We start from the raw sequence: 23,002 nt of genomic DNA on the forward strand, positions 1-23,002 counted from the left end.
AAACATTTATTCTGCCCCTGCCTGGGGGTTGGGGATGGGGTCTTGGAAGGTGGGGCTGTGGGGCTTTACAGAGAGCCCCCAGGGGAGGGCGGGGCTCTGGCGGGAAGACAGTGTCCAGAGGCCAGTAGGCCCTAGGATTTCCAGGTGAGGCCTGGGGGGCTGATGGAGGGGCTGGACTGGTTCCCAGAAGCCCCAGGGTCCAGGTAGGCTGAGGAGGCCAGATCCCACTGTCCAGGCCCAGGCTAGGTGGAACTCCTAGGTCCTGGTGGCCTTTGGGGCGCCGGCTGCACTCCCAGCTCCACCCCCACCCCCCAGGAGGGAAGGCAGCACCGGGGTCTTGCTCCTCCGGGTGGGGAAGACAACTGTCAAGTCATCAGGTTTAAATTCAAAATAATAAAAATAACGATACAAAATAAAAAGACAAACCCCTGTCACAAACAAACCCTTGACAAGCCTGCCACCCCCGCACCCTCCACCCACAAGAAGGGGCACCAGCAGGGCCTGTGGGGGTGGCAGGCCAGCCCCGCCCGTGGAGTCAGCAGCAGTCTCAGAGGACAGAGGTCAGGGGCAGAGGTGGGGATGGGCAGGGGCGGAGGGGCTCAGGGCTCCAGGGTCGGTCTCGGCGCTGGGCTCTCTGCCGCCAGCTCATCTGGTTCTCTTGGTTTTCTGTGTCTCGGCGACGTGGACAGGGTTAGCTCTCGAGATTTATTGCACTGTTTTGGAAGAGGCCTGGGGTAGAGGACGGGCCGGGGCTGTGGGAGAGGCGAGTGGGCGGGCAGGCGGCGGTCACCGCTTGGTCTTGGCGTCTTCTCGGATCTTCCAGATCACCAGGTGCATGCAGGCACTGGCATCCTCGCTGGAGCTGTGCCCGTCCACTGCACACAAACGGAGGTGTCAGGGCCAGGAGCCTGCAGCCCCCATAGCCCCCAAGGCCCCCATGTGCCCGTGCCCCAGCACTCACCATTGTCCTGGATGATCTGTCTGAGGTAGTCGGCCATGAGATTCCGCAGGGAGCGCTTGTAGGGGAGGCCCAGGCGATGCGGGAATAACACAGACGTGTCCACCACGGTGCTGTGGATGACCTGCAGGCGGGTGGACAGACGGTCAGAGAGGGTCCCAGAGGGCACGCCGGGGCCTGGCCTCAGATTCCACAGCTCCCTTCCTGGATTGAGAACAATGGGCCCCAGCCGCCTTCTGGGAACCAGGACAGAGGGGACAGGGTACCTTCAAAGCCAGCAGGTCACTCTCCAGACTGTGACCGATGAGGACGGTGTCTGAGCTGAACATGCTAAGCAACACAGCCTGGACATCCCGGAGTGAGATGCTCGTGTCTGCAAGGTCAGCCTCGGTCACTCCTGAAAACCTGGGCGGGAGGAAGGAGGCGTTATGGAGCTGGGAGGCCCCAACCTGGGGCCAGACAGGGACTGGGCTGCAGGCAGAGGGTTGGACCGTGGTGGGGAATGGGCAGAGGGCACGCACCTAGTGTTATAGTCGACAATCTCGTTGTCTGGCCTGACAAAGGTGTCGTACACAACCTGGAGATCCGTGTCCACCACTGTGACGCGCGTCAGCTCCAGGCCGTACGTGGTATAGGACTGCGGGGCCAGGGGACATGCCTCAGACGGAGGATCCTGACAGCACTTCCCGCTCCACAGCCCAGGGTCCCTGAGCCCCATAGGCGGCAACTCAGGCCCCACTTTTAGATACGGAACCCATGCCAGAGGCCTTCCAGGGGCTTCTCTGGGGGGTCAGAGGGAGATAAGAACATGGGTCCCCTCCCCGCGCCAAAGCTGAGCCAGAGGCTGTGTTGTGCACCAGGCCCTCATGCTCAGGTGCTGGCCAGGCTGTTGTGATATGAGCTCGGCAGGGAGATGGACTCACTGCCAGACACCCTCTTCTTCTGACGCCAGCACAGGCCCAAGGTTCTGCAAGAGGGACTGGGAAGCCCCTCCCGGGCAGCAAGCCCCCCGAGGCCTGAGGAAGTCCAGGGTAGCCGGGCTTACTCACCATCTCACAGTCGAGGGCGTAGACTCCTGGATGCGCATCTCCTGAAAGCTCTTTCTCAAAAGTCTTCACGAACCCTTCCAAGTTTTCCTTCCGGCCATCCTGCACATGTTGCTTGGGGTGGGAGGAAGGGAAGATCAGGTGGTAGGCTCGGAAGGGCAAGGCTGGGCTCAGGGGCTGGGCTGTGCTGGCAGCAGTCACGGACTGTCCTTTACCCATGGTCTCCACACCAGGCAGGAAAATCAAGGATGGGAAAAGAGAGGCTTGGGGCCAGTGCTCCCCAGGACAAGGAATGACCCAGGACACTTACCTTGGCGACCTGACAGCCGGTAGAGCCTATGGCAGCTGAGCAGCACGTGTACTGAGTCTCCCAGCCACCGGCCACTACAAACAGACGCAGTCAAGCAGGTCCAGCCAACACCCTGGCCCAGTCCACCACACCCAGTCTGCCTGGTGGGCAGGGGCTTCCCAAGCCTCTTCCCTAGAGGGGCACCAGGCCCAAGCAGGGCGTGAGGGGCTGAGACACCTGGCAGACCCCACCCCACCCTCACCCAGCACCAGTTCTCCTCACTAGGCAGTGACGACGAGCTTGGTGTAGCCCCAGGGAGGCTTGCTCACCCAGAGAGGGTCTAGGGCAGCCAGTGGGCAGAACTTAAGGAGCCCTGTATGTGCCCGTGAGTGGGAAATGGCCACACTGGCAACAAAAGGAAGCAAGCAGCCACAAGACAGGATGAAGCCTTGGTTCCCTTGGGCCAAACTGCCCCTGTTCTTCAAAGGCAACAGGGGTGGAAAGGATACCCGGTGGGTCGGACTGGAGACCTTCCTTTTATGAATGCTGTCACAGAAAGGCCTTTGTATTATTTTTTCCATAAAAACCCACAGTGCAAAACAAGTTACAAACAATCAGAGCAGGTGACCAGCCCAGCCCAGCCCGGCAGGGGTCTCACCTCGGTTCCGGCGGAGCCGCCCCCAGTGGTAGTAACACTCCTCCTCGCGCACACAGCGGCCAGAGGAAGACACCAGGTACTCAGCGCCGCAGCGGCAGCAGATCCTACAGGAGGCTACCAGGTGGGGGGGTGGGGGTGGGGTGCATCAGGCCAGCCTGCCTGGCCCTGAACTCTGTGTCCACACCCGTTGGCTCTAACACTCCCTGTCCACAGACGGCCCCCTCCCCAGCACCCCAACCCCAGGGCGGTGGTGCAGGAGGTACTCACAGTCCTTGGGTTTCTTCTCCTCGGCTGTGAAGATGACGGCGCCACCAGGCTTCTCCGGGTGCGGGAAGGGGTAGCCATTCTCCTTGAGCTGGCCCTCCGTGAGCAGGTACTCCTTGAGGCGGCTGTACAGGGCGGCCCCTGGGGACATGGGAGAGGCGGTCAGCCCGTGGCCACACTGGGGCCACACCAGGGCCCTGGGAAAGGGGGCTGAGAGCTGCCGGGGCAGCCCTGCAGGAGCCAGGCTCACCTTTCAGATCCTCCACACGGGGGCTGCTAGGGCGGCTGAGTGAAAAGCTGGTCCTGGCAGCCAACTTGCCCCCCAGCACCACTTCATGGGACACCACCCTCCGGCCGCTGGTTTCTGGAAGAGGGTAGTGAACACAGTTCAGCATGAGTCCTTCCAAGTGCCCCGCTCCCCAAAGAAGGGAACAGCTTGACCTCCTGTGACCCTAATCTTTGGGGACCAGTAGGCTGCCTGGAAGCCCCTCCCCCTCCCTGGGGTCTTCGCTGCTCAGAAGGGAAGGGCAAGACCTCCATATGGGAGGAGGAGGGGGCTGGCCTGCGGCAGACGGAAGTGCAGAAGGCGCTAATGCATCCTTTAAGAAGCTTAGGAAGCATCCTCCTGCCTCAAGCTTTTGAAGAGGCCCCCCCATTAGCAGCGGCCCCACAGCTCACTGAGGGGGACGGTTAACAGTGAGAAGAGGCTCTTTTGAGGGCGCAGGGCCAACATCACCCTCCCCAGGAGCCAGAAAACCAGGGACGGCAGAGCCTCTGTCTGACAGCCTCCTGACGGGAGGGGGGCCGCTGAAGGCCGAGGCCTGGGTCTTCCGGACACGACTTACTGTTGAGACCAGCTCCGGCACCCGGGCCCAGGCCGCGCAGCTTCTTGAGGGTGTTCACAGCCACGTTCAGGTAGATGTTCTTGCTGGGGCTGCGGTCGTAGGCTACCTTCTCCTCGTTGAGCGCCTGTGGGAGGACATGAACTCAGCCCCACCCGGCCCCGCCTCCCAACATGCCCCCACTCTCCCACCCTCACCACGCACCTTCTCTATGGCTTCCTGGTTAGAAGAGCAAAATTTGAGGCACTCTTCAATAAACAGGTTGAGATACCGCTGGCGGATGACAGTGGGGACTTTGCCCCCAAACTCTTTTGGGATAATGGGCTTCTTTAAACTCTAGAGAAACAGAGACCAGCAGAGGGTGGCACGCTTGTTCCCACCTGACCCTGGCCTGACCCAGCTCAGGGTCGACTCAGTTAAAGGGAGCCAGCAGGCAGTACAGACGGCTCACCTGTAAGGACGGGCTGTGCGCCACGCGCTTGGGGGCCACAGTGGTGGTGGTTTTGGATGCCATGCCCGACAATGTGCGTGTCTTCAGGGGCTGGCTGCCTGGCTCGGGGCCGTTGGGGTGCTGGCTGCTGCTGGCCGAGAGGGTCCTCTTGGCGCCTGTGGGAGCTGTGGGGGGACAGGGGCCGTGAGAGCAGGAGGACAGCACACCCATCACCGAGCTGCAAAGCACCAGGCGGCCGCGGCCGTGGAGCGCCAGCAGGACATGCATCTGGGAGCACAGAGGAAGGGGCCGGGGTCGGGCCCGAGGGCTGTGAAATGACATCAGGCTCTATCGGCTTTCAGGTAAGTCCATCGAGGGGGCGGGGGCGAAAATGGGGCTTCAGAGGCCGGCTCAGGCAAGGTCACCGCCAGGGTGGTGCGGCGAGTGGTGGGGGGTGCAGGGAGCCTCTGCCACATGTTCCGGCCCCCGACTCCAAGGCATGGAAGTGTGAGGGACAAAAGGCCCTGGCTCCCGGGCTGAGCACCAGAGCATGCGGGTCGCCCCCAGCCCGCTCATTGTGACCAGCCGGCTGCCTGCAGCTGCCCAGTGTTCTGCCGCTCCCTTTGATGAGGTCACAAACCAGACAGAGGAGGGGGCCGCCAGCAGGGCTGTCTCCAAGGGCCCCAGGCGGAGCAGCAGCTGGCAGTGAGGCTGGGGAAGGGGCATGGGGACAGAGTGAGACCACCAAGGCACGGACAGAGCAGTGACCCAAGCCTGCCCACAACAGGCTCAGCCATGAGGGAGGGGAGCTCCCCACCAGCCTCGTCTCTAAGGATGCACACTTCTCAGTGACAGGAGCACTTTCAGGGTCACGTAGAGTAGGAGGCATCGGCAGGTGAGTCCCCCTGAGGCTTGGGGGAACCGCCCTGCCACCAGAGTGCAGGCAGTGACACCGCCACAGAACTGTACTAAGTCATCGGAGATGACCAGACAGCTGAGAGCAAGGTTAGGCTTCTGAATGTGCACCTCAGGGCCACGGTTCAGTGCTCTCTCCCTTCCGGTCCCCTCGTGCCCTGCTGGAGATGGACTACATGACCACTGGGAGCTCCACCTCAGGCACCCTGTGGGGAGGGCCAGGAACGCCGAGGGCTTTTCCTATGGGAGGCTCTAGCACCAGGAAACCTAAGGAGCCTTCAGACACTTGGAGCCGTCTCCTCAGGGCTGGCTCTTGGAGGGGTTTGGAAGCAGCAGCAAGGACACCCAGGGAGTTGGTCAGACAGCAGGGTCTCCCACCCAGGGAAGCCGAATTCTCTGCATCTGGATGAGCCTTCAGAGGCTACACAGCCCTGCTCTTTCTGCATGCCTAAGCCCCATGCTTATCGGACCACTGGGGTGTAACAGCTTTAAGACAAGCCCAAGTCAGAGGACAGTAGCCTCAGGGTGGGGGAGGAGGAAACCCAGCCCCAACCCCTCCCCCAGATCCACTGGTTTGACTGGAGGGTTGAGGGCCTCCAGAGCCACTCCCTCATTAACACCTTGTGAGGTGCCACACCTGGGTGGGAGCCTCCTAGACCAGGCCAGCAGGGGAGGCGTGGAGAGTCACTCTCAGTCTGAGGACAGACAGTGAAGGGAGGAAGCCACCCTCGGACTCCCCAGGGTAGCCCCGCCAGGCACCTCCCACTAGCAACGGGGCTGCTTCACAGATAAGCATAGACATCCAGCCAGCAACGCTCAAGGCCACAGCAGCCCCCAACCCCCTCCTCACCCCCCGCCCCGGCAGACCAGGAGCCAGGCCGGGGCTCTCCCTGCTGGTGGCAGCATTCCCCAGCCTCTGGGACCCACCTGCAGCCAGGAGGGGGTTGGGGACATGGGCGATCCTCCGCTTCTCTCCTGGGGCCGAGATGTGGACAGAGCTGGGCTTCTCACCCAGCTGCTGGGCGGCCTGGAGCCAGCCGGCTGACTCCCTCTGCGCCTGCTGGGCCCGTCGGTAGCACACCTCCTGGGCGGTCGGGGGCCGGGCAGGGGGCGCAGGGCCTCTCCTCATGGGCTCCGCCTGGGTGAAGAATTTCAAGCCCAGGACGCTCTGGGTCAGAGGCCAGAGCAGGCCTTCCAGGGCATCAGAGGCAGCACTGCAGGATGGGGCAGGCCAGCCCAGGGACCTTCTCCTGGGCGGGCAGGTGCCCTGGAGGGAAGCAGCTGGCCTTCATCTGAGTCTGCTGACCACATGGAGAGAACCAGCTGGGTTTCCTCCCAAGTGTGCTCATACCCAGACAGGAACCACCTTGGCGCTTCAGCACTCAAATTCACCGTGATGCTCGACTCTCCCTGGCCCCGCCCAGCCCTGCCCTGCTGGCTTCTGCGTGCCCAGTCCCCTCAGCCCTTCTGTAGACACAGGCTGTGTTCCCACCCACCCATTAGATTATATACTGCTTGATCCAATCTTCTCTGAACGGTATTTTCAGAATGCCCAGCAGGGTGCAGAGGGACTGGTGAGTGGATCACCTCCATTTCTCTCTTCTGCCCCAGTCTTCCAAGTGCTAGCTCACTGACCAGCCCCACGGTGACTGACAACTGATCCTGTCTGTACATGACAAGGGAGGAACCCTAGGCTCAGAGATGTGGCAGCACTTGCCCAGGATCACAGACCACCTCTGAACTGGGGCTGGGCAGTGTGACCCTGCTGGAGGGCTGCCCTCACCTGGCTTACCACGCTCCGTGCTCTGCCCCTCAGCACTAAGCACACCTTGATGACCAGATGTGGGTCCCAAGAACTTCTCTGCAGGGCACGAGCAGAGCCAGAGGCCCCCAGCAGCAAGGGAGCGTGAGGAGGCCCTACCTCTGTAGATGGGTGCCCATTCCCTCAAGACCCAGAGGCAGACACTTACCTCCTTGCCTTGCTTGGAGAGGTGAGAAATCCTCCTCTTCTGCCCGGGAAACAGCGTGGTCAGGCCTGAATGCCCCTTGTCCTCAGTCTTCTCCTCCTTGGGGGGCTGAGACACAGATCTGTCCCTCAGTGAGCACCCCCCACACCAGCCACAGCTCCTCTCACTCGTCCTGGCCTGGGGTAAACCCAGGCCTGAGACAGGAGCAGGTGAGAAGACACTAACTGGCTGCCTAGCTGGAGAAGGGGTTTCAGGGTTCTCACCTCCCCCTAGAATGTGCACAGGCCCTGCCTCCAGGTGAGGACATAGACTTGGCACCTGGGCCCATCTCTCAAGGGCCCCAGAGGGTGAGTTCTGCAGACCACCCAGCCCACACTTCCACCCACCCACCACAGGGACCGGTGCAGGTTCACAATTGTGGGAATGAAGGAAAAAATGAGAAAGGCACAGGGCCAGGAACAGGGAGGGGCACTAAGGAGGGGGGAGCAGGGGGTGGGGCAAGGGTCCCACTAGGGATCCCCCCGCAGCTGCAGGTTGCCTGTGGGACTGGCTGTGCCAGCTTCATTCAGAGCAAAGCTCCCTCTGGTGGTGAGGTGGGGACACTGCAGCAGGAAACCAGAAAGGTGGAGGCTGGCTGAGTTTGGGGGTCTGAGAAGGAAAGGGGAAAGGAGGGGAAGGGGGACTGCAAGGAATATGGAAGCGGTGAGAAAGGCAGGGGAGAAGCAGGATCAGGAGCGGGCAAGTGGTAGCCATCGAGGAGTCTGAATTATGAATGAGTTGAGAGGCTGACGCTGAGAAAGCCGTCTCCATTGGGTGCCGGGACTCCGGTCACAGGAGTCAGGGAGCTGCCTGGCTTGCTTGCCCTCACCTGCCGGGCCAGGCGGCCCTTGTCCTCAGTCTTGACGGCCGTTGACTCGTTGAAGATGCGCAGGCACTCTTCCATGGGGTCAGAGTCAAAGTCAACTTCCTTCTCCAGGGCCGAGTAGTCCACGTCAGAGCCTGCCCCCGAGGAGGAGGAGGACGAGGAGGAGGGGGTCGGGGAGGCCTTGAGGCGCTTGGGCGGCCCCCGCGCAGCCGACAGACCCAGGCTGGAGTCGGAGTCCGAGTCCGAGTCTGAGCTAGAGCTGAGGCTGGGGGGAGCGGGAGGCCGAGTGGCCGGCGCCTGGGGCCGCGGGTCCTCGTCCTCACTCTCATCCCCAAAGAGCTCGGCGTGGCTCAGGGTCCGCCTGGGCAGCTTGGGGGCGTCCCGGGGGGCGCCCTCGTCCAGCGAGCGGGCCTTCCTCTCTGCCAGCTTCCCTGACAGGGTCTTCCCAGCTATCCTATCCGACGGTTGGCGGGCTGCCCCCTGTGTGGGGCTCGGCAGCGGTCCTGGCCGTTCAGGTTGGCCTTTCCCTGAGCTGGCCACCGGAGTGGCTGAAGATGGCTTTTTCTTGGTCCCTTGGGGCCGCTCTGCCTTGTGCCAGGGGCTGCCGGCCTGCGGGCCCCTCCTGTCTGCAGCGGGCTTCTCAGCCGGCCTCCCTCGTGCACCATCCTTGCCCTTATCTGTCTTCCGGACACTGTCCTTGTGGCTGGCGGTGGGTGGCACCCCACTTTTCTTCTTAGGCCTCCCCTCCTTGGGGCTGCTGCACTCTGGCGCAGCCCTGGCTGGTGAGCTGGGCTTAGCCAGGGGTGGCCTGCCTGGGCTCCGAGGAGGTGGCCCGAGATCCTCCACGTCACACTGCACCGCCATCTCCTTGGTCTCCCGAAGGCTGCCCTCCTCCAGTTCAGGGCCCTCCCTGGAGCCCGGCTTCCCCGGGGCCTTGCTCTCAGCGCCCCCTTGAGCTCTTGGGGGGATGGTGGTGACGGGTTTGTCACCCGGAGCTACAACATCATCATCCGAGTCCGAGAACCTGGCATCACAGCTGCCAAAGGGGTCACAGGGCTTCTTGGGTGCAGGTGTGTAGGGCTCGCTGCCACGGGAGCTCCGGGGCCGCTTGGGGGCCCTTTCGTCCTTGGTGCTGGCCCTGCTGAGCAGGCGGGCAGAGAAGTTGGACAGGGGGTCATACTCCAGGTCTGTAGACGGCTTTGAGTTGTCTACCACGTACTTACTGCTGGAGACGGGGCGGCCGTACCGCCGGGGCTGGCCCACGGCCTTGGGGACATACTCCAGGGCACCGCCACCCCCTCCACCATGGCCCTGAGCCCGGTCTGGCGAAGCCAGTGAGTACTTGCAGCCAGGCTCAGCAGTGGCAGCCAGTGGGGTGGGCTGATAGCTGGCATCAGGGCTCAAAAGGCCATGGCCGCTGGGGTTGTAATCGAAGGACAGTGGGAAGGCATCCCCGTCCAGGCTGGTGGCGGGACAGGCAGCAGGGCCATGAGGTGCCAGGACGGGGGCCTCAGCCGAACCACACTCCCGGGCCGTCTCCAGGAGCTCCTGGTAGCGCCTCTGCTCCAGCTCCACCTCAGAGCGCACGGCCTCGATGGCCTGGTTGACCAACTCCAGCTCCAGGATGTCTGAGTGGGAATCAATGCCTCTGCCCATGATGCCATTCTCCCTCTGTGCGGGGGGCTTGGGCAGCTCAGGGTTGTACGGGTCATAACCGAGCCCTGAAATGGAGAGGAGAAACAGCCATGAGAAGGCTGGTGCAGCAGCGGCTACCTGAGCTGGTGACTGGCCACTGCCTAACCCCAGGCCTTGACCCTTGGGGCCAGCAGGGAAGAGCAGAGAACCAGCCTTCCAGAACCTGCCAGGGCCAGGTCTATGGCTGACCGCACAGAAGCTCTGGCAGCAAATCAAGGATCCTGGAGGGTCCCTCCATGCAGGTCCTGCCACCAACTGGGGTGTGGGGTGCAGAGCCTGGGATCTTCCTGACCTGGAACATGGATGCTAAGGTCTGGGGAGCTGGATAAGGGTGGGCTTCCCACATGGCTCAGCCCACGCTTAAGCCATACCACGCAGCTCCCTGAAGCCAGGGAGGCAGGACAACACTGGCAGAAGGCCAGCCAGCCAGCCAGCCAGCCAGGGCCAAAAGCACAGGGCACAGAGCCATCTGACTTGGGGGCAGGGAGCAGAAGGTGGGCCCGACACAGCCCAACCAGAGCAGCGGGCAGCCATGCACAGCCCTGCCTGGTGCCTGTGCCTTTAAGGCTCTGTCCTCCCACAAGCCTTCTCGCCCACAGAAAAGTCCACCGGTGGCGCATATACCAGTGAGGACATGGAAAGTCCTGAAGGGTCGACTGTGAGGTGGCAGCTGCGGTGTACACAGGACAACACGGCAAAGTTCACAGGGGAAGCAAGGCATGCTGTCCCCAGAATGATGCCAAAGTATAAGATGTTCAGACAACACGTGACATTGGGGAAGCACAGTGGGGTGGACAGCGGGGCAGGCATGGAACACTCATGTCTGCATCAGAACAGGGGTGGTGGGGCAGCTGGTGGGCAGGCGGCTGCTGTTACTGACCCGTCTTCAGGATACATTACACAGGAGCAGCCCAGCACCACCCAAGCTGGCAGGGACCTCAGAGGAGACTCCCTTATGGACAAAGGTGCAAAGCTTCTCTGTAAGATGTGAGCAGGTAAAGCCCAATGCCCCCAGAAGTAAGCATTCAACTAGATTCAATTGTTTCAGAATTTAAAATGGTTCCTGGTTAGAGCATCTCCCAGACACGAGTCTGTGAAACTCTGAAGAAAAAGTAACTTGTTCTGATGCCCTGTGCTTGGCCATGCTCCAGGAGCCTCAGGATGGAACCAGCTGTGGCTCCACTCTGGGCCTCTGACCTCCAGAACCGCCAGAGGAAACCCTGTGCTCTTCTAAGGTACCTGGTGAGGAGGGCTCTTACTGCAGAAGCCCCAGGAAACGCAAACACCCCTGAGAGGGGACGCACAGGAGAACTGGCGCTGCTGCAGAACAGGGTGGGTAGCTGGGCTGCTGGAGGACCGGGAGGCCAGGGGTGCAGGTTCCATCACAGACCTACTGTTCGGCTTTTACCCTGGAACCTATTTCTCAAGTGACAATTGAGAGGACATGTGTGTCTGTGCTTCAAACCACCCCAAACACACCCAGCCTGCAGGTTATAGACAGGGTGGCAAAACCGAGTCGCACAGGCCACAGCGGGACGGGTGCTGGTGACTGGTCAGAACACAGAGCCACTTGCCCTCTGCCCCAGAAGAGGTTCAGGATGAAGCGACCATCCAGAGGTCCAGAAACCCCCAAGGGCAGGATCCAGGGCCCTCCCCACAGCTGACCCTAACCCACAGCGGGCCCACAGCCACTTGCAGCCCATGTGAACAGAAAAGCCAGTGCTCTCTCCTCCCCTCGAAGTCTTGGATGCCCAGCAGAGTGGAGCACCTAAAACACAAGCTGAGGGGCACTGACAGGGCATGCCAGCAAGGGGTGGGCTGGGTCCTGCAAGTCTTGGGGGAACTCCAGCCCCAACCCCCCTCACTCCCTGACCTCCCTCCTCCTGAGGCTGAGATGGCTCCCAGTAGCAGGGCTCATCTGGGGGAAATGCCCCTCGCCCAGGAGGGAGTGGGGTTCTAATGGATGGAGGTCCTCCCCACTCTGACCTGCTCTGGAACAGGCGGCAAGGTGCCCCAGCAACACAGAAACCCCCCGGAGTGCCTCATGGCCTTCTCACGCCAGAGTTCAGACCTCTGCACTTCACGGTGTGACAGGAATCCCATCACAAGCCCGCACTTGGGAAGCAAGGAGAGGAAGGAGGTGCCCAAAGGGCCAGGCCACAAGTAAGGAAGAGGGCGGCAGGCTGCCAAGGCCCCAGGGGGGCCCCGCTGGGCACCCTGATGGGGAGAGGAGCTCCTGCTCTCTGATGAGGGCCTGCATTAACGTCAGGGGGCTTCCTGAGGGCAGTACCCCCTCCACTTCCTGCAGCCTCCACGGCCCAACACTCACACTCTGAAGGGAGTAAGCCCCTGGCCAGGCCCAGCCCCTGAGATCTGGGCATCCCAGAGCCCTGCCAAGGTGGGATGTTTCAGTACCAGGGAGGCTCCCTCTCCACACCCCACCAGGCTAAATGGAAAAAAAAAAAAAAAAAAAAAAGGAGAGGGCAGAGGATCTAGGTCATGACCCTCCCCTCTAAGCCTCAGTGTCCCTGAGGTGACACCAGGCTGCAGGTCTAGGCACATCAAGCACACAGCTGCTGGGGCTTGGCCGCAGCCCCTGCGGCTCAGAAGCACATGGGAACCAGAGTTTGACACCCATGCTCCTGCTGAAGCTTCTGGAGGCCTCTGGGGGGAGGCAGGTAGATGGAGAAGGCATTTGTGATGCTATCTAGCCCCCACCCCACCCTGCCTCAAGGGACCAGCCCTCAGGAGACCAGGAGGAACTGGAGAAGCTTCTCGAGAAAACCTTTGACCCTCAAGAGGTGGAGAGGGGCCATGGCGCCGCAGAAGCACCTTCCCGTTAACAGGGAGTTAATCTGGCTGGAAGCCAACGGGCGCTCCTTTGGGGTTTGTACCAGGGAAAAATGCCTTTGGTAAACAAGACTAATTGGCTGTTTTTCAGCAAGAGATCAACTCTCAAGCTGACTGGGAAAGCTCCTGCAAGGCCTGGCTGCTGGGGTTACACTCTCAGAAGTTCCTGCCCCAGACCCTGGGCAAGAAATGGGCTAACAAGCGGGGCCACCACTGAAGAGACGCCTTAGGGAGGCCCCTGGCAGCTCCTGGGCTGTCTCCGTGCCTGGTCTTTGTGTGACAGCCCCCTCCTGGTTCTGGCACCCGGGGCCGCTCTCCCCATGACCTGGTCCCAACACGCCCTGGTCACCAGCTCCAGATGGCCAGGCATCCAGCATGGCAAAGCCCAGGCCGGCTGTCCCACCTCCAGTCAGGAACAGATACTCACGGCCACGGTGCTTAGGGAACAGATCGCCCAGAGAGCCCACTTTAGGTGGAAAGACAGTGTAGGGTGGCAGCTGCCCGAATACCTCTGAGCCCTGTTCTCTGCACCCCCTCGCACCCTCAGTTGAGGAAATACTCCGCAGACACCTGGCCCGCAAGCTCCAGCTGCAAGTGCAGTTAATGAGCAGACAAGTGGGCAGGAAGGTCCCACTGGGAGGCACGGGCTCCAACGCAATCGACTCTAACTCTGAGGCCTTCCCCTTTAATCCTCACACCCATCCTGCCTGCTCTGGTCCCCCTCACAGAAGAGGCTGGGACTGGGGCAGTGCCACACCCCAAAACCCTGGCTCCCCTCCCCAGACCAGAAGACCCAGTACCACCTGATTCTCTATGGTCTGAAGGACTCTCCACCACCCGACCTTCCCCCTACGCCTCTGGCCCCCATCAACAGACGACATGCACATGGCAGTGCAGCCCCTACTTTGTGCCCTGGTGAGACAGCAGTGGGGACTCTTTCGCCCCAGGGGATGGTCACAACCCAAGGAGGCAGGCCAGGGGGCCAGGAAGAGACAGGCACCATCTCTGTCACATGAGAAATGAGTAGGACAAAAGAACCAGTCAAAGGAGAGCAATGAGGTCCACTCCTTCGGCAGGAAGCTGCCCAGGTGGCAGAAGCCTCGAAGGCAGAGAGAGGAGGACTATCAGCTTCCAGACACCAGGCAAACTCCTATTCATCCCTCAAAACCCAGCTCAGCAATCGCTTGCCTGGGAATACTTGCCCGACTTGTTGCAACCAATGGCTCGCTCTCCTGGATTCTGGCCCAGATATGTGCTGCTGGACACTGCTTCCCTCCCAGAGGCCCCCAGGTGATCTACAGATGAGTACTGAATTCAGACAGACCCGAAGAGCCCTGGAGGGTGCCAGAGCCAGCTCCGGATTTCACAGCTGACTCAGAGGCTGGGTGGACCATGCCTATGTGTCTGTGCCGAGCTCACAGCTAAGATGGCCAAGCCCCACCCTCCTCTGCCCTCGCCATGAACGCTCAGGTCTGCCAGCCACCTGTCCTGCTCCCTACACTTTTCTGGGCTTCCAACCCTGCCTGGCACCTATGCAGACCGCTCGGGGCGGGGTCAGCCTTCACAGAAAGCCTCAGCCATAGGTCCATCACTCTAAAATGACTGGCACAGTTTTTGTTGTGAGTTAGATCACACCGACAGAAGTCAACCTTCCACACAGGAATGGCTTTGACACCAACAAACCAAGTTCCTGCACAACCACTGTTCAAGTGCAATGTTCTGGTCAAGGGGATTCTGAGGGAGGAGCCGGGGCAGAGGAGGACAGCAGGGCAAGGATACTGCGCAGGACAGCTGGATGGGACAGGAGAGGCGCACTGCTTGTTGAGGGGCCTATCTTGTGGCCCCACCCTGCAGAAGCGGTGGCTGAGGCCGAGGTGGTGACGCTGAGCAGTGGGAGGCTAGGCTCCTCGCACCATGGAGGATGCTGCCCCAACGCTTTCACCTGAGGCTCTACTCCACCTGTGGGGCTGCAAGCCTGCCGTGGGGCTGGTGCCTCCCCTCTGCTGTATGCTCTGGGGATGGGGTGCACTCAAACATCCTGCATAGCCCCTGAGCTCTCCGTGCTGCTATGCTGTCCTCGCTGATCCAACCCTGGCACTTGGGTCCCAGAGGAGCTGCGCCGGGGGCGGGGGGGTTGGTGTGGCAATTCTCAGGGTGGTACTCTCTCAGCAGGCTAAAGGCGGCTCTCTCAGCCCATCCTCAAATACAGAAGCAGGACAGGGCTGGGACACTATTCAGGCTCCTCCATCTCGTTTGGCAGCACTGACACTTGGAGCTGGACAAGACCACACGTATGCAGGGAAAGGGAACTGTCACGGGCACTGTGAAGCGCTGAGCGGCATCCCTGGACACCCCTTCCCCCTACCCCCCCGGTGCCAGGAGCCCCCTACTTCCTGACAACCACAGATGTGTCCCTGGGAAGGTCCGTATGAACTCCAGGAGAGACACTGCTTTGCTGACACTAAGCAGAGAACCCGAAAAATGCAAAAAAAACAGCTCTGGGGGCAGGTGTATCCTTATTCAAATGGCCCGAGCCTGGATCTGGGCAAGAAGGCTGGTCTAGAAAGCTCCCCAAGTGCTTCAAGAGGGGCCACCAGGTGTGGGAACCAGAGGCACGGAGCAGGCCTCACATCTCGCTGGGGTTTCTGCAATCTCGACAAAAGGACCCAGCTCCCAAGAAGGGCAGGGTTGCAAGTACAGGAAGGACAGACCATGTCCCAGGTTGGGAGGAGGCACAGCAAGCCTGCTGACGCGGGAGTGGGGACATCGCCACATACAAGACACGTCTCCTTTGACTTTCCAGTGGTTTCCTGTGTGTTTAAAATGAACATTACTCTGAGTCCAAAAAAAAGCACTCTGAAGAGAGATGACATAGCTGGGATGGGACACTACCTCTGAAGATAGGGGCTGCACCACCCACTGAACCTAGATCGCCCTCGCCCTGGCATAAGGGATTCGTGCTGCTCTGAAAACCCACAGCACCTCTCCTCCACTCCCTCTTCACAGAGAAGTCAAGAACAATGGAACCACCCACCGGATGGCAGTGCAGGCTCCTCCCCTGGGAAGTGGCAAGCCTGGGTCCCCTGAGCCTGATGGCCCAGCTCCCTTGGCTGAGCTGCACCTGTGCACACAGCTCCCCAGGAGAGGTGGGGAGGTGAGACTGGTGACCCGGATCTTTTCCAGGGTGCTCCTGCCCCCAGGGAACACTGGGTGAAGTCTGGGGACACTTGTGCTTGTTAAGATTGGGGGACTCCTGGCACCAAAGAGGTGGGGCCAAGGAGGCTGCTCTACCCTGCACAGAGCGCAGGATATCCCCTCCCATAGCCCCCCACCAGTTTCTGGTATTCATGGCTCCACCCTCTCCCAACGAAGTCAGAGGCCCTTGACAGGTCTGACCCAAGACCACACCTGGCGGCAAGCTAGGGAAGCCCTGGAGGTAGTCAAGTACCTGGCCAGACCTTCAGATACACAGGTGACACAGCTCTCTGCTGGGCTTTCCCTCCCAGGAAGGGTAGGAAAGGGTTATGTATGGCTCACTCAGGAAGAGAAAGCACCAGACAGAAAAACACTCCCCTTCTGTCTCTGAGCACGGCCATCAGGGCAGTGGGGAGTCATGCCCTCGTGAATCCTCTGGCCCCCAGCCCATGGGGAAGGCAGCGAAGGGCTACTGCCCCTTCAGAAGCACACACTTCTCTGGCTGCACCCCCCCCTTCCCACCTGACTCCTGGCCCTTAGCGTCCCTTAAGAAGCAAGGCTTGCTCTCAGGACACCAGACCACAAGGGTCCCCCAGGGGCCCAATGTAAGACCCAGGCGAGCTGCCACCACCACCAGCTGGGGCCACCCTGCCTTCCAGCACGAGTCAGGGCTTCCTCCGGCCGGTCTTTGGGAGATTTCAGTGCTTAGGCCCTGCAGCATGGTGAGGCCCTTCCCCAGGTCTCACTGCTGCCTCTAAGCCTCAGGACACAGCACTGAGCCCACACATGATGGGCACCCAGGTGCCCGGCAGCAGGAGGTGAGGGGGCAAGGGCCTGACCGCCCTGATCCGACCCCATGAGGCGCACTTACCGACCATGTGTACACAGGTGCGTGACTTCCCCTCTCTGGGCCCGTCTCCTTGTCTGTAAAATCGGGACAATTGTCCCTCCCACCAGTTAAGAATCATGAATAAAGAGTATGCCTGAGGGTGCACGGCAGTAACTGGGCAACCCCAACGGCGCATGGGGGTGAGGACCCTGGAGCACAGGACGGTGGATCTAAGGGTCGGAAAGAATGGGATGGGCCCTACATGGGCCTCAGGGGGCCGGCAGACCAAGGCCGGAGGTGCTGGAAACCCTACATCCCAGCTGCAGGCAGTCAGTACCATCTGCATCCCTGCCCACCCCACCCTGGCCGAGCATCTGCTCTTGGGCCACGTCAGTCTGCTCACAGGGGGACCCAGACAAAATTTGGCCTGTGGCTGCAGCCTCTCCAAGCCCCACAGGAAGTGTGCCTGTCAAAATCCAGAGCAAGGGGGAGCGGAAAGGTGCAGGGACAGGGGGAGGCACACCTGAGCCCGCCAAAGAGGAGGAAACAGAGCATTAGAGAGGCCCCACAGCAAGACGGAGGCTGAGCCGCAGGAAGAGCCCCACCCGACCCCCAGAGGAAAGGAGGACTGCTTGTTCTCACCTGCAAAAGGAAAATGCAGACACACTGGGGTCAGGGGTAGGCAGCTGCACTTTTTCCTGTGGGAAAGTGAAGCAGACAGGACCACATCACCAATGGGTTCTAAAAAATGACACTTTGGGAAACTGGCCATTTGTGACGCAGGAAGACATCAAGAGGCCAATGAACTTGGAAGAACACATGAGAGAGAAATCAGCGCTCTTGGATGGCTGGAAGTCAACCTATGGGCCTGCAGACGAGTCGCTGCCCAGGGTCTGAGGGAGCCGGCCTGCCCCGAGGCATCAGGGGCTCTTTACAGAACACCATGCAGACCGCACCTGCATGTCAAAAGATGGAGTCAGAAAGTGCACCCGGGCAGGGTGACCCCCAAGGAGCGTCCCACTCAGGCCTGAAGCTCAGGCACCTGTGGGCACAGCCATCTTCCTTCCTTGAGGGAAGGTTCCCAAGAGCCAGACCGGTGTCCCACCCAGGTGTGCAGCCTGACCTTGAATGATGGCATCTGGGCAGTTGATGCAAGGCCAATGGGCCAAGCAAAATTTATGGTGGAAATCTGAGACAATTCTACCTTTTTTTCCCTTTTCAGAGGGCGGGGGAAACAGGCCTATGACTTCATACTAGCAAGAGTGCTTCTCAAGTAAAAACCTCTGAGATGAAGACCTGCGTCTTAAGCAGAAAGAGAAAGGAGACTGAACAAGGAAATCTGGGTCCGATGGACAGAGGGAGCCAATCCCCTAGAACAGGGGCCACAACCGGAGCCTGAATTCCCCTGAAAGGAACAACATATATCCTCCCCGTGGACCGTTCCTTGTGATGCCCCTCTTTTTGCCCCCGTTCTTCATGTCTCTGCTCAAGGCCCACACCTCGTAAGAGAAACAGTGCCTGCCTCCTGGCAGCTCTCACCTGAACTCTGTGACATTGACAATCACCACGTAGAGAGACGCGCAGCCTCTGAACGTCCTCTCGGAAGTCTGCCCCTCATCCCAACACACACACACGCAATCAATCAGGTTTGACTCCCTCCCTGACCCTAGCATGACACACAGGGCTCGACACCCAGTCGGAGAGCTCCTAAACAAGATTCTCTCCACTCCGCTGTTGTCAACAGGGACGGCCACGAGCAGAGGTGCGGCGGGGGAACGAGCGCGGAAGTAAACAACGGCTGCAACCAACACCCCGGGCCGGGGAGGGGGCGGGAACGGTTCCCCCGGCAGGAGTCCCGAGCCTGTTGACCAGGGCTGGCCGCGCTCTTTTCCCGACCCCCACGCGCTTCACGCTCGCGACACCCCTAGGAGAACAGGTCCTCTCACTGTTTAGGTTTTACACTTGCGAAAACGCAGGCTCAGAGGACCTGAGACCGGCACTGCGCTCTGGGGTGGGTGGCCCCGGCTTGGAGGGACGTCGCTCGCTAGTGTACAGGGAGAGAGCTGAGCGGGGAACGGGAAACCGGGGAAGCCCGGGTGCTGGGGTCCAACCCTCGACGGGGAACCGAACTCGGAGCGGGCAGGCAGACATTACCTGCTGCGGGGGACACCGCTCCACCTTCGCCGGGCGCGCCCGGGCCCCGGGCCCCGCGGTGCCGGAAGTGGCAGTAAGGCCGCCGGCAGGGTCCCCCGGGCGCCCCAGCCCAATAGGGGCAGTCGATGGCCCGGAAGAAGCCTGTGGAGCGTAGCATGGTCCGTCCCGCGGCGGCGCCCCGGCCCGGAGCCGCCGGGCCCCCGGGCCCCCTCACTGACGCCGCGGTCGCCGCCGCCCGCGCCTCACGGACCCCGCCGCCGCCGCCATCTTGCTCCGAGGTCCCTGGAGGCCCCCGGGATGCTGCCGCAAGGGACCCCGGGAGCGGCTGCCCGAAGTGCGCCTGATCAGAAACGCCTGCTCCCGCGGGATCGAGACGGATCGCAGGCCCCTGGTCTAAGACACATGGCCCCCAAGGGAGGGATAGAGGACATAGGCTGCCCTGTCTGAAGCCTCAGAGTGCCTCGCCGGCGCCTCCGCCGGGTCCTCTAGCGGCAGCAGCGCCATCTTGAGCCCCAGGCCTCTGCGGCGCCAGGGCTGTCCAAGGCGCGCCTGATAAAAAAAACAACAACAACAAAAACCCTCACTGCCAGTGTTCTTGTCTGGAGAATCCCAGGGACGGGGGAGCCTGGTAGGCTGCCGTCTATGGGGTCGCACAGAGTCGGACACGACTGAAGCGACTTAGCAGCAGCAGCCCCGCTACGGCTTATTTGCATTCAATTTGTGTTTTATTAGCTTGTCTTCCTAAGGCGCCCTCTGGTGGTCTATTGGAGTTCTGCAGCTGCATCTCAACGGCACCTGAGTTACCCAGTTCAGGCTGTGAAACTCAACTCCGCCCGGGTTGACTTGGGGTAAGTGCTTCATTTCCCCCACCTGGACACTTGCGGCAGTTAAATCTCCAGGTACACCAGAGGAGACCTGTTCCGATTCATTCATCGGTCTACCTAATATTTGAGCACCTACTGTATATCAAGGCCATGCACCAAAGTATATTATCCAGTTACCAGATGATGGAAATTTCAGTGGTTTCTGGTTTTCGTCTATGGTGAATCGTGCTACTGTGAACATGCGTATATATGTATGTGAGCACCAGTTTTGTTTCAGTACTAGTTTTTCAAATGGTGTAAATGTGTTTGTTGCCCATTTAAAGAATTGTGAGAGGACTTCCCTGGCGGTCTAGTGGTTAAGACTGCGCTCTCAATGCAGAGGCATGGGTTTGATCCCTGGTTAGGGAACTAAGATCCCAAATGGCTGCACGATGCGGCCAGAAAAAAAAAAAAAATCGGGGGAAATGTTGCAAGAAACTACAATTTCCAGGCTGTCCACCATCTGGCAATTACCAAGGATCCCCCTGAGCAGGGGATAGTCTTCTTAGGTCACCTCCCACTTCTCCCAGCCAACTTTTCTCCCTACCACAGCCACCTGGCCCTGCAGACACAGAGGCTTGAGACTCCCTAACCCCCTGGGATCTCTCGATGCCTCTCCTCCACTGCCAACAGTGGGGTGGGCTCCTGAACAAAGCAAATATCCTCACCCTGGTGGAGGTAGTGTCTACATGCTGACAGACAACAGGAAATCAGTAAGTGAGATATCACAGTACAAGGTAAAAAGTGCTATGGGGTGGGGGGAGTAGGACGGAGTAGGAAGTTCAGTTTCTCAGTTGTGTCCGGCTCTTTGTGACCCCATGGACTGCAGCACGCCAGGCTTCCCTGTCCATCACCAACTCTCGAAGCTTGCTCAAACTTATGTCCGTCGGGTTGATGATGCCATTCAACCATCTCATCCTCTGTCATCCCCTTCTCCTCCTGCCTTCAATCTTTCCCAGCATCAGGGTCTTTTCCAATGAGTCAGTTCTTCAAATCAGGTGGCCAACGTATTGGAGTTTCAGCTTCAGCATCAGTCCTTCCAGGGAATATTCAGGACTGATTTCCTTTACGACTGAACAGAGTAGGGGGCTGGGAAAAGGGAGTGGTCCATGTAGTCCTATGGGAAAGGTGGGATTTGAGCAGTTCTGAAGAAAGAAACGGGGACGCTGAGCAGACATCTGGTGGAAAGGCATTCCAGGCAGAGGGCACTGTACGGGCAAAGGCCCAGGGGCAGGACTGCATCAAGCTTATCGGAGCAACCGTGGCGAGGAGAAGGCCAGTGTTGGAGCAGAATGAGCGAGGGAGGAGGGGAGAGCAGGGAGGGGACCGGGCAGGTCGTACAGGCCTTGTGAGCCTTGGGGAAGACTTGGACTTTTACCCAAGGGAGGTGGGAGCCCTGAGGGCTGTGGGCAGAGAAAGGAAACCTGACTCAGGTGTTCACGGGCGCCCCCTGGTGGCTGTTGTGGGCAGCTGTGGGTGCACCAAGCAGGGGAAAGCTGGACTGGTTCAGGTGAGCCATGATGGGGGACCAGGTGGAGGCAAAAGAGAGGGGAGAAGTGGGTTGACTCTGGATACGTTTTGAAGGTAGAGCTCCAGGGAGATTTCCGGAGGTACTAGATATGGATGGTGAGCCAAAGCGGGGAGTCAAGGACGACCCCAAAGATTTTGCATGCTTGGAAAGACGAATATACAGTGGGGGAGGGGTAAGAACATACTGGGCCCAAAGTTGAGGGTGAGGCTGGCATGAACCAGGGGTTGGTTGTCTTTTCACAGGGGGACCTGAACCTGGGGAGGGGGGCTAGGGGGTCCCCGAGATCACTTGCCAATGGAGCGTCTAGGATGCAGAAATCCTCCTGGTGATTCCGGGACACGGAGAGTGCATGAGAGAGATTTAAGGGGGCTGAGCTTGCGGACCTAGCATTTCAGGAACCCTGCTGCAAAGGAGCAGAGAAGCCTGCCAGAGCTGGAGTGGGACAGGGGTCCGGGGAGGGACATCTGCGGGCTTTCGGGCCATATTCCAGTAAGAAAGAGAGCAAGGGGTGAGGGGGTTCCAGAGAGTAAGACGAGGGCCATGTGTCTAGATTGGAGCGACCTTGGCGGCCCCAAGGGCAGGACCCTGGGGAGGGGAATTAACGAAGCCGGTGTTGCAATGCCGTGGGCGACCACCAGATGGCGGGGCTGCCGCCTTCTCGAGGGCGGGAAGTAGCAAAAAAAGCCTTGGGGAGTGTCTGCGCTGCGTGTCACCGCAGCCCCACTGTCCTTCCGGGCTCCAGAGATGGCTGGAATCTGGGGTGCACTTTTCCTAAGAAGGGGATAAGAACTCTCACCAATTTCCCAACGCTCCTTCCCCTCCGTTCCATTTGGTAGCCGGCATACAGCAGGCATACAATGCAGGAGCGGCCAGACGTCTGGGCGGTGGTGCGGTATACCCTCGGAAGGAACCTGTAGGGCAGTGTGGAGAAGTGCGGGCTCCCCGCGCCCGCGGCGCCAGAAAGGGGAGGGTAGCAGACGCCCCAGGATGCCGTGTCACCGAGCCTCAGTTGCCGGGTAACGGAGCGGGAAGGCGAGCTGGGGGCTCAGATGCCCGAGGTGTGGGTGCCTCCGGTCTGCAGCGCGAGCTGAATAGGGCAGCCCCCTCCTCTGGCTTTAGGGCTAAGGGGCGTTGCCAAGACCGCCAGCAGGTCCGCGGATTCACCAGCCCACTGGCTCAGTTCCCCAAGAGGAGGCTGAGGATCCCCACTGGCAAGGGGGACAGAGAGTCCCAGGAGGCCCACCACCTTGGACCGGCGAAGGGAAAAACAACACAGGCTCCGGAATCGGGTTTAAAAAAGACTTGTTTAATTAAATACCAGGATGAGGCCAGGCAGGACAGGGGGGAGGGAGTCACCCGAAAGCAAAGTCCCTTTGGGGCCCTCCCCCTCCACCCACCTCTAGAGGCCACAGTTAAATGGCTGGAACCAGGTCCGGGTGACCACCGGTCCCTTCAGGCCCCCGGACACTGGGCAGGGGCGGAAGGGCGAGTTCTCAGCTCCCTGGGTCCTCAGACCACAGTCCACTTCCTGTGGACAAGCACCAGCCAGCGCTGGGACAATATGGGGAGGGGGCATCCAGACGGACACAAAGGGAAACAAAGTTAGGCCCGCCCCACCCGTCCCCCCTTCCCTCCCTACCCCGGGCTAAGG

At 60.4% G+C, this 23,002-nt stretch overlaps 1 protein-coding gene across 3 annotated transcripts; it reads right to left on the reverse strand.

Moving 5' to 3' along the window:
- Window positions 1-19,161, reverse strand: REXO1 (RNA exonuclease 1 homolog). 3 transcript variants are annotated; one of them, XM_052642651.1, is made up of 16 exons: window positions 18,958-19,161; window positions 8,238-9,955; window positions 7,373-7,477; window positions 6,330-6,540; window positions 4,509-4,672; window positions 4,262-4,393; window positions 4,061-4,184; window positions 3,466-3,579; window positions 3,219-3,356; window positions 2,952-3,065; window positions 2,315-2,388; window positions 2,008-2,118; window positions 1,480-1,595; window positions 1,225-1,363; window positions 962-1,082; window positions 1-875 (listed from the first exon to the last, which is right to left on the reverse strand). In XM_052642651.1, the coding sequence occupies exons 1-16, from the start codon at window positions 19,112-19,114 to the stop codon at window positions 787-789; spliced, it is 3,627 nt and encodes a 1,208-aa protein (XP_052498611.1). In that variant the 5' UTR covers window positions 19,115-19,161; the 3' UTR covers window positions 1-786. The 3 variants fall into 3 exon arrangements, 2 of the variants coding, with proteins under 2 accessions (XP_052498611.1, XP_052498612.1); XM_052642652.1 differs by lacking the exon at window positions 2,952-3,065; XR_008199676.1 differs by lacking the exons at window positions 1-875; window positions 962-1,082; window positions 1,225-1,363 and having other exon boundaries at window positions 2,315-2,485.
- Window positions 19,162-23,002: the final 3,841 nt, after the last annotated feature.

This window comes from Budorcas taxicolor, chromosome 7 (assembly GCF_023091745.1).
Source record: "Budorcas taxicolor isolate Tak-1 chromosome 7, Takin1.1, whole genome shotgun sequence".
Taxonomy (NCBI): Eukaryota; Metazoa; Chordata; class Mammalia; order Artiodactyla; family Bovidae; genus Budorcas; species Budorcas taxicolor.

What these genes read in the sequence shown, in the direction of transcription:
- REXO1 (XM_052642651.1), bottom strand. Translation starts at nt 19,114, where the DNA reads ATGCTACGCTCCACAGGCTTCTTCCGGGCCATCGACTGCCCCTATTGG. An exon ending in CAACCCCCTCCTGGCTGCAG is followed by an intron (nt 4,673 to 6,329) that starts GTGGGTCCCAGA and finishes GTCCCCCCACAG; the next exon opens with CTCCCACAGGCGCCAAGAGG. An exon ending in CCGGCTGTCAGGTCGCCAAG is followed by an intron (nt 2,119 to 2,314) that starts GTAAGTGTCCTG and finishes TCCCACCCCAAG; the next exon opens with CAACATGTGCAGGATGGCCG.